This window comes from Gorilla gorilla, chromosome 14 (assembly GCF_029281585.2).
Source record: "Gorilla gorilla gorilla isolate KB3781 chromosome 14, NHGRI_mGorGor1-v2.1_pri, whole genome shotgun sequence".
NCBI lineage: Eukaryota > Metazoa > Chordata > Mammalia > Primates > Hominidae > Gorilla > Gorilla gorilla.
The window spans coordinates 43,612,475-43,629,946 of NC_073238.2; the positions used below are offsets into that span (position 1 = coordinate 43,612,475).

General features: G+C 39.7%; 1 protein-coding gene across 9 annotated transcripts in view; it reads left to right on the forward strand.

Moving 5' to 3' along the window:
• Positions 1-17,472, forward strand: part of MTUS2 (microtubule associated scaffold protein 2) — a 694,372-nt gene that overhangs the window by 463,547 nt on the left and 213,353 nt on the right. For all 9 annotated transcript variants that reach the window (XM_055359741.2, XM_055359737.2, XM_063697237.1 and 6 more), the window contains one exon: positions 1,975-2,136. In XM_055359741.2, the coding sequence (XP_055215716.1) occupies positions 1,975-2,136 (162 nt within the window). The remainder of the gene's footprint in view (positions 1-1,974; positions 2,137-17,472) is intronic.

A 17,472-nucleotide genomic window follows, 5' to 3' on the forward strand; every position in this document is an offset into this window, starting at 1 on the left:
ATACTTGTACTTCAAACAGATGAATTACTTCCCAGCCTGGAGAGCAGCCAAATCTCTAAATTGACGTGTTCACAGAATAATAAATTTCATGTAAGAGAATGATGCCAGATGCAAGAGTATTTGATAGAAGTGCATTTGAACTCTACAGATGATACAAAATATTTCTCTTCTTAAGAAATTTTCATAAATTGTTAAATAAAAGACTGTGTGAGAGATTTTGTGCTCAATTCAGCTTCTGCTACACATTTCAGTGAACAGATTATTCTGGCAGAATGTCAGCAGGAGGCTAGACATTAGATAATTACTTGTGAAATATTTCTAGTGGTTGAGCCATGCCCCATGTGAAAATATCATTCAATCCCTGAGAGATTCTCTGAGTTCTAGCACTGGACTGGTGCATCCACTGGATAATTCAGAAGCTGAGGCTGACTGTTTTTGCAAGTTCATGGTGTTGCTTTTCCTGGTTAGGTTTGCATCAAACATATTTTTTATCTGCATTATTTTTTATCTGACACCCAGGATACAGTGCAGATCCTTTCAATGGAGTTTCAATGCATTTATTTTCTTTGCATAGATCAAATACATTCTGTTAGTCCTATGCAGAACTATTTTAAAAACCTTGCACAGCACCTTAAAAGAACTATAGGGCATAGGTCCTGTTTTAAGAAATAGTACATTCTTTGATTTCTTCCTAAATATGCTTTTCTTTAGAAACAACAGAAATCTCCACAATTTTAAACAGAATTTCAGGTGTTAAGAGAGAGAAAAACAACAATCTCTTACTCTAAATGGTTGAATAAAATGCCTGGATGTTAGGGACACTAAAGCCATTTTAATAATATTATCATTTTTATGCAGGCCTTATCTAAATAGAATGTTTAGACTAACCTTTGAAAAGGATGAAAACAAAAAATTTAATCCTTTACTAAAATATTGTATACTTCTTCCAGCTGTCATGGCTTATTTTTCATGGTAGATGGTCATATTCCTACCACTGGACTGTTTTATTCCAAACAAGTGGTAATCTCCGTGCATTCAGGCTCTCTAAATTAATAGATTAGCCTCACAGCTGTACTCAGAAGTATATTAGAAAGACTTACCCTTTAACAGAGAATAGATAGTGATGTCATTGTCTTTAAGAGATTGAAAATGTATTAACCACAAGGTTTAGAAAGATATAGAAGAAAAGTTTAGGCCAAACAACTTTGCATATTTAAATTTGACACAAACACAGTCCCAGTATGCCATATCTTCAGAGTCTCAGAGCAGTGGATTATAAACAAAGAGGCTCTTTCTAAATTGACTAGTAAACTGCAATTATCAATAAATATCTTCTACCTTGGAAGTAATTCAGGGTCCTCACAGTTTGGTGAGGCCTCAGCTTTTCAAACAGAAAGCTTGCTTGAGTTTCAGAGAGATTCTCTTGTCCCCATGCTCTCTACCCCTCTACCTTCATCCCAAGCCTCCTCTTCTGGAGGTCAAACGAGCGAGATTTCAGGGATCTCTGAATAAAATTCCTGGGCTCATGGTACATGTGTATATTCCTATTCTCACTTCTCCTGGGTCACTCACGCTGTATTTCAAAAATAAAAGGCTCTTCATTCTGAGTTATCAAATAAGTGTTTATTATATACACATACATTTGCACATACACATAAGCGAACTGTGTGTGTGTGTGTGTGTGCATGTATGTATGTATGTCTGTGTGTGTGCGTGCGTGCATGCAGGCTGCTCCTGGCTTTTGTGGAGCCCCTTTTAGTGCATGGGATTTGTGTGACAGATACTTATGCAGTGACTAAAGGGAGTTCTTTTCTACATAGGGTTCCAGAAAAATACTTTTCAAGGTCACTCACTAAGAATCAGGTCAAGTTCTAAAGCAGATGACGGCAGTAGGATTGGTTGGCAAGTACAAATGGTGAGGGCTCCATCCATTTTTCATGAAGTTATAATTAACACGCTGTCTGCCTCCCACAGGTTCAACCTTTGGGAATGAAGAACAGCCAGTTCTGAAGGCATCTCTGCCTTCTAAGGACACACCCAAGGGAGCCGGCCGGGTGGCCCCTCCAGCATCCTCCAGTGTGACAGCACCCCGCAGGAGTTTACTTCCAGCGCCAAAATCCACTTCCACACCTGCTGGTAAGACTTTGTGCCTTGGAGAGGCTCCATGGTGGAGTGCCCTTTCTGCATTAATAAAAAGTCTTTTGAAAGCCCCTGTGTACATCAGTTATTTAGAAGGGATGATTGATTAAATGATAGTTAATAACAATAATACCACTGCTTTTAAGGCACTTTCATATATTCATGTTTAAATTCTCGTAACTGCCTCTCACTCTTCCCATGACTGGTAACCCTTTGAATCGCACAGTTTCCGTTTCAGAAAGCAAGAACCAAGCTATTTTAAGCAAACTGGCATTTGGCTCAGGGAAGCGGGTGCTGACAATATCATCGCAAGGACTGTAGGATAGCAAGCTTCAGGCTGCGCCTCCAGGAATGAGCCCCAGAACCCCAGAGAGAAGTGCTGCCTCTGCAGCAGTCCGGGAGTGCCATGCTCCTGCTGGCTCTAGGTTCACATCTCCAAAGCTAGGATCCAAGGATGGATCCACTACTCCCATGGTAGGGTTGGCTCTAGAGCCACACTGTGCCTGCCAGATTCAGTCCCGCAAAACTGATCTCTGTGCCCCACCTGTGCATACCCACAAAGCTAGTGACTGGACATGCAGAATTCAGCTGACTCAAAGGTGTAACTAGCACGGGTGCTTGTCAGCAGAAAGTGCCGAGGCAGCATCAGTATGGCCCCTGCTATGCTTCTCCTCCCATCCCTCCCACAAGTGCATCTATTTGCCTGCAGGGATGTTTGTGTATCTTGTTCCTAGCTTTTCTTTTTCTACATTATAGAAGGCAAATTTATCAGGATGGTAGAATGAATGTTGAGCCCTAATTCACCATAGATGGCTCATCCCTACCAGTGTTTATTCCTCCGTATTTTTTCTATGCTTGTATCAATGTATCATCATATCAATGTATATATATATATGTAAACATACAGGTTTTATAGGTATTTTTAAATGAGACTGCATTATATCAATTTTTCTACATGTTACTTTCCTTACTCAATGTAGATCATAGAAATACCCTTGGCAATGGTAGGGCTCATTCTTTTCAATGGCTGCATGCTGTGGATATGCCATGATTTATTCAATCATTCCTTCACTAGTGGATATTCATTTTGCAACCAGTATTTGCCACAACAAACAATGCTGCAATAAACAGCCTTGAGTGGGTGGCATTGTTTCTATGGGATTAGTTCCCTGGAGTGGTGTTGCTTTGTTTGATGCATTAATAGATATGGACAGATTGCCTTTCAGAGAGGCTCCACTCATATCCCTGCTAGGAATAGGTGTTATCCCTTTCTAGAATTTTGGTCTGCTTGATGGGAGTGAAGTATTATCCCAAAGTTCTTTTACTTTGCATCACCCTGACCGCTAGACTAGCTGGAGCCTCTTGCTCTAGCAGCACCTTGCAGTTCCCTTTGTTAAGACTTAAATTGGCTCATTTAGTTTTGTTCTTCCTCAGGGGAAGGTAAGCTTCTGGGGGTGGTGACTGTGTCTGTTTTAACACAGCATCTTCATTGCCTGCCACAGTGACTGACTCACAGTAGGTATTTAACATCTATGGGTTAATTATTGAATCAACAAATGAATGAATGGATATCACGTGGCATTTGAATCTTTCAGCTACAATTTATTAACAGTTTGGCCTTGGTTTAATTAGAAAATAATTAGACAGCCCTATGGTATGTTAAAACACAGTGGTTGAATCAACCTCATAGCCCAGTGTTTCTCAAGCTTTAGTGTATCAGTGTCACCTACAGGGCTTGTAAAAACACACATTACTGGACCCTATCCCTAGAGTTATTGGTTCAGTAGGTTTGGTTTGGGGCTCGAGAATTTGCATTTCTAACAAATTCCCAAGTGGTGCCTCTAGACTAGGGATTACACTTTGTGAGCCACTTGTAGAAAAATGGGTTAGGAATTTGAAAAGACAGTTCTTAGAAAAAGGCAAAGGTCTCTTAGCCATATGAAAGGATAATAATCGGCCTCACTGATAAGAAAAACGTAAGGTGAAACTACAATAGATTATGATACCCTACCAATTATACTGGCAAAAATCCAAAAGTTTGACAACATATTCTATTTGTGAGGCTGCAAGCAAACAGGCATTCTCATACATTTTTGGTGGGAATGTAAAATGGTACAAATAGGAAGAGGAGTTTGGCAGTATCTAACAAAATCATACATGCATTTATTCTTTGACATAATAGTCTCACACCGAGGAGTCTTTCCCAAAGGTAGACTGACAAGAATATAGTGCATGGAGTGATTCACTGCAGCACTCTTTGAAGTAGAAAAAGACTGAAAACAACACAAATGTCCATTAATAGGGGGCTCACTGAACAGATTGTGGTATATCCACAGGATGCGGTACTATGTAGCTGTTACATGAGTGGGGAAATAGCTCTTTGTATTAACATTACTAGAAAGTGATTTCCAGGAGGTCATTGAGCAATAAAAGATGGAGGAAAAAATGTAGTCGACTATGTTTTATCTAAACAATAGGAAAATGTTATATATGAACTTATATTAAGAAAAAGCAATAGAAGAATAAGCTATTTTTTAAAAAAAAAATGATGGCCTTCAGGGTGAAAGAAGGAATAAAAGGAGAGAATAGAGATACAGGTTACTGATACATTTTGAATGCACCTTGTTTTGTAGATGTAAAATTACATAGACATTTTACACAATTATACATTAAATGTTAAAAGATAATATCTAAAACTCAAAAATGAAATTAAACAAATAGACGTAATTGCATAGCCCGTTGATGGCATAACCACACAGAGAAGTACATTCCCAACGGTATATACCTCAGATTCAGAAAGAATTGCAACGAAAATCTGAAATTATTGGTGGTAGTGTTAGTACTGTGATTCTGCATCTGCTGTTATTCTGAATATGTGTATTATGGGATGAATGTGATTAGGGGTATTATAGGATAAAGTCAGAACTCATCTGAAATTTATCTTTAAAACAATATCTCAGCTCTATCTACTGGAAAGTTGTTAGTGGTGACTAAACCAGTCATAATGAGCACTCCTAGAGCCCAGGTTGTGATGTCTGAACGGACTTCCCAGTAGAGGGAGATAGGGATCCTTGAAGAAACAGCTGTTTCAGGTCTAGGACAAAAAATGTAGATCCTAGAACATCTTGCCATGGTAGCTGGCTAAGAAGAATATAAAAACTATGGGGATTCTGTTGAAAGGACCTACGGGTCAACTTGAATAAGCTCCTACTGGTAAAAAAGAAAAAAAGAAAAACTGAAAGAGTTTGAATATCAATAAGATTAGTATTTACAATGGATTAATACCCATCAATGAGGGCATATGATAAAAAACAAAACCAAAAAAAAAAAAAAAACCTCCAAAACTAGTCACATTGGAGGATGCTAGGAAATGACCTCATTATTTTAAAATCTGGTAAATAAAGGAAAAGAAAAGGCTTTTAGTAATTTCTCCTACTCAGTCTGTATCTCAAGATAACCAAATAGCTGGTGAGGGGGAAGTTTCTCTTTATAAAAGTATTCCAGCTAATACAAAACACATGATAAAATATCCCTTTTTGTCTCTTCTGATGAATGAGTTGATAAAAGCAATGATCATCAGTATGAGGAATCACCAGACATTACGAACTGTCCAGATGGAAATATATACAAATTACCTGGGAATTAGTCTTTGGGGGAAAAATGGATTTGGTGCAGCCTCTGGAGTTAACTACTGATTTACTAGAAATACAAAGGAATGCAGAGAAGCACGTTAAGAACACCATGAGGATTGAATCAGCAAACCTAGACTCTGGGAAGCTCTATGGGACACACCCTCTGATGTACTCGGCAAGAGCAACAACAACACAAAGTGTGACAAATAAAAACCAAACATCTTTGGGGAAAAAGAAGAGGGCATGGGAACCTGTAGATTACAAAAAAATGTAAACATATAGGCCAATTTTGGAGCTAATTTTAGATCCTAATTCAAACAAACATTTGAACAAAAATTTGAAATTCAAATAAAAATTCAAAAAAACTTTGGAAGATATTGGGAAAATATGAACACTGGCTATATGGTGATATTAAGGAATTATTGTTAATTTTTTGTTTAGACAAGTCTCTCTCTGTTGCCCAGGCTGGAATGCAGTGGCGTGATCTTGGCTCACTGCAGTCTCCACCTTCTGCTTTCAAGTGATTCTCCTGCCTTAGTCTCCCAAGTAACTGGGATTACAGATGCGTGCCACCATGCCTGGCTAATTTTTGTATTTTTAGTAGAGTTGGGGTTTCACCATGTTGGCCAGGCTGGTCTCGAACTTCTGACCTCAGGTGATTTGCCCGCCTCAGCCTCCCAAAGTGCTGGGATTACAGGCATGAGCCACCGCACCCGAATTATTGTTAATATTTTGAGTTTGATGTGTTTGTGGCTATGTTTTTAAAAAGAGTCATGTTTTAGAAATTCACATATATGAAATGCTATCTGGTATTTCCTTCAAAATAACCTAGGATGGTGGTGAGCAGAGTCTATGACATAAAAGATGAAACAGCACTGGCCACACGTTGCTCATTGTTGAAGCTGGGTAATGGAATACAGTAAGTTAACTCAGCTAGTCTCTCTAGTGTCTGTTTAAAGAGTTATATAATAGCATGGTAAAATGTGTAGAGAGAGTGGCTGTTTTCATGGAAGTGAAGTTAAATGGAAATAAGGTATTTCGAATGTTGAGAAGAGGAAAGGCAGGTAGTGTGACCATAAGTTTCATTACTTTTCCAAGTGTTTCTGCTACATGAGGGATTTCTGAAAGCCATGCACTGTCTGTCTGTCTGTCTGTCTGTCTGTCTGTCTGTCTATCTATCTATCTATCTATCTTATTTATTTGAGACAGAGTCTGGCTTTGTCACCCAGGCTGGAGTGCAGTGGCACGACCTCAGCTCACTGCAACCTCCACCTCCTGGGTTCAAGTGATTCTCCTGCCTCAGCCTCCTGAGTAGCTGGGATTACAGGCGTGTACCACCACACCGGGCTAATTTTTGTATTTTTAGTAAGGACAGGGTTTCACCCTGTTTTTGTATTTTTAGTAAGGACAGGGTTTCATCATGTTAGCTAGGCTGGTCTCGAACTCCTGATCTCAGGTGATCTGCCCGCCTTGGCCTCCCAAAGTGCTGGGATTACAGGCATGAGCCACCAAGCCATGCACTCTTGATAACAATTTTCTTCCACTTTGTATTACTTTATAAAACACTAATACACAGAATCTCATTTGGTTCTCACAAAGACCCTAAGAGGTAGGCAGGGAAATTATTACAGATGCAGCAAGTGAAACAAGTTGTCCAAGGTCACACAATGGCATCCAGAAATAAATGGATGTTGTATATGTTCCCAGTCCTTTTCTTACAATAATAGTATAAATATCCAGCTAAGGACTATCAGAATTCCATCTGTGGGCTGCTATTTGTCCATTACCAATAGATTGCATGTGTGTGAAGGGGGATGGTGTTAAGCAGGGCGATGCCCAGGGCTTTGTGCTTCAGGCCAGGCTCTCTTTGAGATTACCCGGTTAGGAGTTCCAGTGGGGATGCCTTAACCTCTGTGTGGTCCTTCCCTATTCTCGCTCGTGATGGAGCACACCCCACACTATTTGCGTTTTCCATAAAAGAATGCATTTTTGAGAAGTGTGCTCCTTTCCCTAAAAGCTGACGTCACTCTGTATGTTTGTGTGTGTGTGGTGTGTGTGTGTGTGAACATTCACCCAGTCCTCCCTCACTGAACACATGTGTGTTACTTTCTCCAGAGGCAAAATTTTAACTCTGTAAACTTGCTTGTCCCTTCTTATGATGAGCTATCCCTTTCTTTGTTGAAAACTCAAACATTCTTTCAAGCTGCCCTACAGGCATCTGATATTTACTAGACTTGCTTTCCTAGGTATAAGTTTTTATGAGTGTAATAATTGCTTTTCTTCCTATTCCAGACCAAAGCACATTGAATAGTTTCTCCAGATTTACCAATTCAGTGATGAGGTTAGCGGGTATTATGTTGTGGGATAGGATGTTCTGGAGATGTGCAGATGAGTGAGACACGATTCCTGTCCCCACAGGGTTCACAGGCTGATGGCGGAGAAGCACAGAGAAACAATTATTAAAACGTTGACCGATGTTTAAATGAGCTGCTATACAGCCTGACATGTGTCAGTCCTGGTCAGGAGGCTGCAGGCTCCCTCACTTATACGACTGAATGGCTAATACTGCCCTTAGTGACTAGACTGAAGGCAAAAGGAGGACAAGTGTAGAGGAAAGACAGTAAATCTAGCTTTAGATGAGATGAGTTTGAGGTGCCTGGGTAACCTCCATCTAGCAATGTCCAGTAGACAGCTGGAATAAGCCAAGAGCTCTAAGGAAAGTTTTGAGTTGGAGATTTCCATGTGGAATTCATGGGCTTATCCTTGTGGCTCTGGGAATGGAGGCAATGGGGATGTGAGTTTGCTTGGGAGGACATGGAAAGTGCAAAGGTAACTGCGATTGCCACCTTGCTAATACCAAAATGGGAGCAGCAGATGAAGAAGGCTCATCTGGAGGAAGAAGGCTCATCTGGAGAAAGAAGAGCTTTCAGAGCACAGAGCGGGGCAGCAGCTGAGGAAATGGAAGCCATGAGCTCAGACTGTTCTTTGAGGAATGGAAAGGGGAAGGGAAGGAGAATAGGATGGTAGCTTAAAGGGGAAGTGGGCAAAGGAAATTCTTGCTTTTTAGAATGAGTGACACTTGCCTCTGTGTATAGAAATGTCAAGAAAAGGAGGGAGTAAAGGTGGGAAAAGTAAAGAATTACTGGAGCCAGGCCTGTTAGATGGTGGGGGTGGCACTAGGGCAGGAAGCCAGGCCCTGCAGCATGGGATGAGGGGGCTGATATTGGAAAGGAGCTGCACCACCTTGTCTTTGTCTAAGGCTGGAGGCTCCACTTGACTTGGGAGATGGATTCTGGGGGAGTTTTGGCAAAATGGTTAACTCGCATTCTGCCCCTCCACTACCTCCTGATTCACTAGTGAGAATGTGAGAACAGCAGGGCACTCCATAATGCCTGTCCATCATCACAGAGTAGCACCTACACCTGGTCTCAGCGTTTCACCTGCTGCATTTTAAGCGGACTCAGAGACTGCAAAACAGCCAAATCTGCTCTTTGTCCCAGGGTTGTTTTGCAACACTACTTTTTCTGGATTGACTTTGCATATGCAAAAACAAATCCAGCTGGGTTTAAAAAAAAAAAAACCTTTATAAAAAATAAATAAGTGTTGTCCTATTTTTGTATAGCAAATTGAAATACCCTTTTTTCCTACCATGTAACTGTAGAAGATTTTGGTTCAGGAGCACTGATGCTCATCAGAGCTCCAGGACTAAGTAGTAATTGAAGCATGTGGTATAAACTGTTTTAGCTTTTACAGATATGTGACTAAACAGCCTTATATCTGTAAAAACAGCAAAGCTCAAGTATGGACTAATGGATGGGATGGTAAAGATGCCTCACTCCTGCAGAGAGGCTGGGTGGACACCAGTCCAGCTCCGCCTGTCTTAGCCACTGGACTTGGGACAAATCAACATTAAGGAATCTTTTCATATTTCTCAGTCAGTTAAAAAATGTGTGGGGATAATAGTTCCTACTCCATGGGGTTGTTCTGAGAATTAACATAAATGAAAGGACATAGAACAAAGTAGGCGTTTCTTTTTTTTTTTTTTTTTTTGAGACGGAGTCTCGCTCTGTCACCCAGGCTGGAGTGCAGTGGTGCGATCTGGGCTCACTGCAACCTCTGCCTCCCGGGTTCAAGTGATTCTCCTGCCTCAGCCTCCCGAGTAGCTGGGATTACAGGCACCCACCACTGCACCCGGGTAATTTTTTTTTTAATTTTTAGTAGAGACAGGGTTTCACCATCTTGGCCAGGCTGGTCTTGAACTACTAACCTTGTAATCCACCCACCTCGGCCTCCCAAAGTGCTGGGATTACAGGCGTGAGCCACTGCGCCTGGCCCAAAGTAGGCATTTCATAAAGGCGATTTGAGTTTTAGAGGGTTAACTGGAATGTGAAGAAATTTTAGAGGGTTCAGACCCCTTCCAGTCTCTCATAGGCAGAAGATGGGTTTTAATGAAACCTACCATGTACTCTCCAGAATTGGTATTTATTGATGTTTTTGCTTTACCCCACCTCCACACCCCACATTCTGCTCTGCCCATGATCAAATTTCTTTTTCCCCTGAATTTCCCCCTCAGAAACCTGCATTCACTAGTGCAAAGGAAAACCATGTTGCCATGAAGAACTTAACCTGTCGTTCTACATATCTTCAATAAAGATGCCTGTACAATTCCAAAGTTAGGGGAGAAAAAGTGAAAACTGAAAAGCCCCTGTAATACTTTCGGTGCCTTTCTCTAAGGGATTATTTTTCCTGCCTTTGTCTGTAAACCCATAATATTTACTTACCAGTTAAAAGGTAGCTCTTTCCTAGGTCATGTTCCCTTTAAGTTGGGAGTCCTGAAAACAGGCTGCATCTTGGTTTCCCTTTCCTGTAAGTGTCTCTGCTAGGAACATCTGTTTTTGTTTGTTTGTTTGTTTGTTTGTTTTGAGATGGAGTCTTGCTCTGTCTCCCAGGGTGGAGTGCAGTGGCTTAATCTCAGCTCACTGCAACCTCCGCCTCCCGGGTTCACGCCATTCTCCTGCCTCAGCCTCCTGAGTAGCTGGGACTACAGGTGCCTGCCACCACGCCTGGCTAATTTTTTTGTATTTTTAGTAGAGACAGGGTTTCACCGCGTTAGCCAGGATGGTCTCGATCTCCTGACCTCGTGATCCGCCTGCCTCGGCCTCCCAAAGTGCTGGGATTACAGGCGTGAACCACCACGCCTGGCCAGGAACATCTCTTACACCCCATTCCCTCCCACACAACCTGTTCCCTCTTCCTCTCCTTTCTCTGGTGACACCTGTTTCTCCTTCAGGTCTTGACCTAAATGTTGCCTGTTCAGGGCTCTTCCCCTTGTAGCTCTGCTCACGAGTTCAGTTGTCTAATGATGTCTGCAATTGGCTGAAGTCTCTCTGCCCCGTATGTGCAGTCGTGGCTGTTGTACTCATCCCCAAATCCTTAGCACCAACAATGGGCCCAGCACAAAGCAGGCTCTCAACAAATAGCTGCCGAATAAATGAAAGTTGCAATTCCCCTAGTGATTTGAGAGCACTTGCCACAATGAGTGCTCAGAAAGTACCTGTGTCTTGTTGCAGATGGTCACATAATAAAGCAACAAGACAACCAGATATTTAAGATAAATGAGAGACGTGCCCTTTGCCTTTCTGTTAGTATGGCCTCCAGCAGGTACCCGAGAACCCAACTGTTCCAAGCCTCTTGTGGAACTGTCCAGAGGAGGTTGCTTCTTAGAGACACTGATAGCAAATCACAGAGCCCGCCTGGTAGAGGCAGCTCACAGCAGCCCCCAGCGCACCTCTCTCCTAGTTTCGTCTCTCCACTGTTAACCCTGAGGTCTCCTCCTCCAGGGCCCACAGTGAGGGGCAGCCCCAGCCACTGGAGAGCCAGTGAGACATGCCGTGGACAGTTCCTGAGTCTTGGCCCAAATCTACCAAGAAACTAATTTCAATGGTGTCTTAAGCCTCCATTTTTGTTTTCAAAAGGCATAAAACTTTGTATACATTTTTGCATCATTGACTCAGAGGGGAGGTACTAGGGTGTTTTAAACAAACATTTGTTTACACAGCAGAGAACCCCATGCCAGCCACTGGGCAGACCCTCAGCTGTGGCTCCCTGGGAACATTGCAGGTGTCCAGCAACCCCTGGTGGCTCTGCCTTTTCCAGCCTTTGAGCTGAGCTCACAGGTGATCACCTGCATCAGCCTCGGTCCTGCTGACCTCATGAGATGGTTGAGGTCGTAGGGCTCGCTCTTTTAGAATATGTCTTGTCCTTCTTTTTTCATTATCAGGAGACTAAGATCCATGAGGGAGAGGCCTTCATTTTGTTTCCCAGCTCAGATAGGAGGCCACACACATTGCCTAAAAACCCAGAGAAAATGGAATTGAGTTGTCAAGGCAGGACATAGTTGGGAAAACAAAGCAGAAACTCATTTTAAATGTAACCAGGACTTTCTCTTCTCAGTTTCATCCAACTCTAACATCTAAGCCCTCCTTGCATTTCAAAATTATTGCTGCTAAAAGGTAAATTTTATTACAGAATTTTAGCTTTGCATGTATCCTGTTGGTTTTAAATAAAGTCCAGTTTCTAAAATGAGATCTAGTTTCACATTACCTTGTTCTGTTATCAAGCCAATTAAAAAGCAAAAGGTAGGCATGCAGATTGTAGTTAAATCCCAAATAATTGGATTTCTTGGGACTGTGAGGTGTTTGAGTTATTTTAATCACTGAGATAACACAAACTCTTACTGTTTTAGCTCTTGTTGGAAACACTTCTCAGCTGTGAAACTTTGCTTCCTTCCCTTGGTGCCTCTAAGCTGATGATGGCTGAGCTCTTGCATGTCAGCGTCACCTGCTCAATTACCGTCACCCCCTGTTGTCCACTGAACGTGTACCTACAATAGAGTGTACCCTGGAAGTACTTGGGCTGTTTCCTTTAACCTAGATTTCTGGTGTGAGTTTTTGGTGAGTGATTCTTTTCTGGTTCACTCATTGAACAAACATCGAATGAGTGCTTGCTTTAAGGCACAGGTGACTTGGATTCAAAGATAATTAGAACAGTCTTAACCCTTGAGGGACTTGTAAGTAAACGAATTTGTAATCTAGTAATTAGAGTGAGAGGCCTATAATCTTATTATCTGGACTCCAGTTAATTCTAGCAGATCAGGAGTTCACGGTACGATGGATTAAGAAAAGAATGACCTGAAAAAAGTTTAAATTAAATATAGTAAGTTTTATCGATGATTTATTTAATCACTTTCTATTATTTGTTTAATCGCTTTCTAATTTATTTGTCATTTACTCATTTTTTTCATTTTGGAAAAGATCCAGTGTAGTTTGCAGTAAAGGGCACAGGATTATAGAGATAAAAATCTGAGTAATAGAAGAGAGAAAAGCATGACAAAACTAGGCTTGGAGCTTCTTGGCTAAAGGTAAAAGAGGAAACACACTCAAGGGAAAAAAAGAGCCTGCCATTGCATCAGGAGAGAGAAACTTATTTCCTAGCACAAATGTTAAAGACTTTAATTCTGTAAATTTTAAAAAGTTGTATTGAGCAACATAATTGACAATTACTTTATGTGTCTTAATTTTTTTCTGACAATGAAATAATTAGTTTAAAATGTGGGGATATGGAAAGTCTTTTTTAGTATGACATAAAACCTAGAAACATTTTTAAATGACAAAATTACATAAAATCACATAAAAATTTAAAACTTTCTACAATGAAAGACATCATAGAGTTGAGGAAGATGATAAACTGATAGAAAATGCTGCAACAAACTGTGAATATACATGCAGTTTAAACAACCCCTGAAAATCATAAGCAAAAAACAACTTAATTTGAAAAACAGGTAAAGATATGAATGTATATTTTACACACTAGAAGTATAAAGTGGTCAATGGCTATAAACATATGAAAAGATATTCAAATTTACTAAAAACTAAACATATTCCCTTTTTAGAATGAGATACAGTCTTTTTAATACTCGATTATAAACCTTTAAAAAGATTTATTACATCCAGCGTTGGTAAGAATGTGGTACACAAACACTCTTGTAGTGTTAGTGGGAATATAAATTGGTACACTCTTTTGAGAGCAATTTGCCAATAACTATGAAAATTTATATGACAAGTAATCCAGTATTTCTACTTCTAGGACCCTCTCAAAACATCCTTGTTCAAGCAAGAATGATATATGTGCAGGAACTTTCTATGCAGCATTGGTTACAATGCTAAAAAAGTTGGAAACAATCTAAATATCTGTCAGTATGGAAATATGTAAATAAGTTATGATATAGCCATTTAATAAATGCTTATGTAGTTATTAAAAAATGAGATAGAGCTACATGAATTACAAGGAAAGATGTCCATAACATGTCATTAAAGGTAGAAAGCTATAGAACAGAATCTTATTGTTATAAAACTGAAATAAAATCATTTTATGTATGCCTTTTTGTAAATTTATAGAAAAAGTTGGAAAATATCATTTAAATAGTCCAGAGCTATTATCAGTGTGGTGTTCAATTGGAGGAAAAGTTGTAATGAGGAAAAAGAACTTTCATTTTTAAATTTTGTTCTTTCTATATTGTCAGAATTTTTCCAGACATGTTTCAGTTTTTGCTATAAAATATATACAGATAATTGAATAAAAAGGATAATAATTTGTTCTAAGGAAAGAGCGTGAAGGATACAGAAAAAAATGAAACAAAAATATCTCAAAGCCTCACAGTTTATCATTAGACACTAATAACATATATTGGTATATTTCCTTCCAGTCTTTTCTCTATATGGGTATGTTTTTTTCATACTTCAGTTATTCTTTATGTATAGTTCTGTACCCTGCTTTTACAGTTAACGTTATATCCGAATAATTTTCCAATATCATGATAAATATGTGAAAAGGTTCTTTTTAATGATGTTATAATAACTGCATATTGATTAACCATAGTTTGGAGAACTGCTTGTCTCCTGTTCATTTAGGTTGCTTTCAGTATTTCACTATCATGAAACAATGAAGTACAATGAATTTAATAAATTTATTTTGCAGAATCATATTTGTTAGGGGTTTTCAAGACTATTTTCAGGCTTGATGATTTCCCTAGAAGGGCTCATAGGACTTAGAAGTTGGTATATTTATGATTATAATGTATTACAGTGAAAGGATACAGAGTAAAATCACCAAAGGGAAAAAGCTCATGGGGCAAAGTTCAAATGAAACCAAGCACAAGTTTCCAAAAGTCCTCTCTCAGTGGAATCACACCACATATACTTCATCTTTCCAGCAATGATGTGTGAAAACATGAACAGATTTTGCCATTGAGGGAAAAACATCTGAGCCTGGTTGTCCAGGGTTTTTGTTATGGATCAGTCACACATACACACAGCATCTTTTCTATGTGTAAACTAGGCAAATTGATGCAGTATGGCTCAGGACCTTGGGCGTGCAAAATGCTCTTGTGAGTTAGAACATTTAAAAGCCCAGCTCTCAGGAGCTGGCCAGTGGCCAGTCATGAAACAGGCTCTTCTTGGAAATGTGCAGGGTTTAAGCAATTCAAGCCTGCTTGGTTATTCCTTTCCTACACAATGAGGCACAGGTTTCCCATATGTTCTTAGGATGCATTCTTAAAAGTGGAAATGCTGAGTCATATTAAGTATGTCTTTGAAAATAACATATTGACTGGCTGTTGCCTTTTTTTTTTTACTTTTATTATTTTTAATTCACACATAATTGTATGTATGTATAGGGCACAGTGTGACATTTTGATACATTATACAGTGTAATAATCAAATCAGAGTAGTGTATTAATCACCTCAAATATGTATCATTTCTATGTGTTAGGAACATTCAGAATCCAATCTTCTAGCTATTTGAGAATATCCAGAAATTGTTGTTAATTACAGTTATCTTATAGTGCCATAGAACACTAGAACTTACTCCTCCTATCTGGATGTACTTTTGTATCCATTAACCAACTTCTTCCTATACTCTCCTACCCCCTACCTTCCCCACCTCTAGTGACCACTATTCTACTCTCTCCTTCTATGAGATCAACTTTTTTAGCTTCCACATGTTAATGAGAACATTTAGTATTTATCTTTGTGTGCTTGGCTTATTTCACTTATAAAATAATGTCCTACAAGCTCATCCATGTTGCTGCAAGTAACTGAATGTTGTTCTTTTTTATGGCTACATAGTATTCCATTTGTATACATACCTGTATTAGTCCATTTTCATACCGCTATGAAGAAATGCCCAAGACTGGGTAATTTATAAAGAAAAAGAGGTTTGTTTAATGGACTCAACAGTTCCCTATGGCTGGGGAGTCCTCACAATCATGGTGGAAGGTGAAAGAGGAGCAAAGGTATTTCTTCCATGACAGCAGTCAAGGGAGTGTGTGCAGGGGAACTGCATTTTATAAAACCATCAGATCTCATGAGACTTACTATCATGAGAACAGCATGGGAAAAACTTGCCCCCATGATTCAATTACCTCCCACCGGGTCCCTCCCATAACATGTGGGGATTATGGGAGCTACAATTCAAGATGAGATTTGGGTGGGGACACAGCCAAACCATATCATTACCACATTTTCCTTATCTGCTAAATGAACACTTAGGCAGATTTTATACCTTGGCTGTTCTGACTGGTACTGCTGCCATAAACTTGGGAGTGCAGATATCTCTTGAACATACTGATTTCCTTTCCTTTGGATATATACCCAGCAGTAGGATTGCTGGATCATATGGTAGTTCTATTTTTAGGTTTTTGTTTGTTTGTTTGTTTTTTTGTGAGACAGGGTCTCACTCTGCCACCCAGGCTGGAGTGTAGTGGTGCGATTATGGCTCACTGCAGCCTGGACCTCCCTGGGCTCTGGTGATCCTCCCACCTCAGCTGCCTGAGTGGTTGGGATTACAGACACACACCACCATGCTTGGCCAATTAAAAAAAATTTTTTTTTGTAGAGATGGGGTCTTGCTACATTGTCCAGGCTGGTCTTGAACTCCTAGGCTCAAGCAGTCCTCCCACCTTGACCTCCCAAAGTGGCATTAGCCACAGCCCCCAGCCTATTTTCAGGTTTTTGAGAACCTTCCATACTGTTTTCCATAATGGCTATATTAATTTCCATGCCCACCAAGTGTGTAAAAGTTCCTCATTCTCTACGTTCTCACCAATGTTTGTTACTTTTTGTCTTTTTGATGACGACCATTTTAACTGGGGTGAGATGACCTCAGTGTGGTTTTGATTTGCATTTCCCTGATGATTAGTGATGTTGAACATTTTTTATATACCTGGTGGCCATTTGTATATCTTTTCTGAGGGTTGTCTATTCAGCTCATTTGTTCATTTATTAATTGAATTATTTTGATTTTTACTGTTGAGTTGTTTAAGTTCTTTTTATATCCTGGATATTAATCTCTTATTGGATGAATCATTCGCAATTTTTTTCTCCCATTCTGTAGGTTGTATCTTCAGCCTGTTGATTGTCTCATTTACTGTGCAGAAGCTTTTTAGTTTTACATAATTCTGTTTGTATATTTTTGCTTTTGTTGCCTGTGCTTTTGAGGTATTCTCCATAAAATCTTTGCCCAGACCAATGTCCCGAAGTATTTCTCCTATTTTTTCTTCTAGTATTTTCATAGTTTCAAGTTTTACATTAAAGTCTTTAATTTATTTTGAGTTGATTTTTGTATATGGTGATGGGGTCTAGTT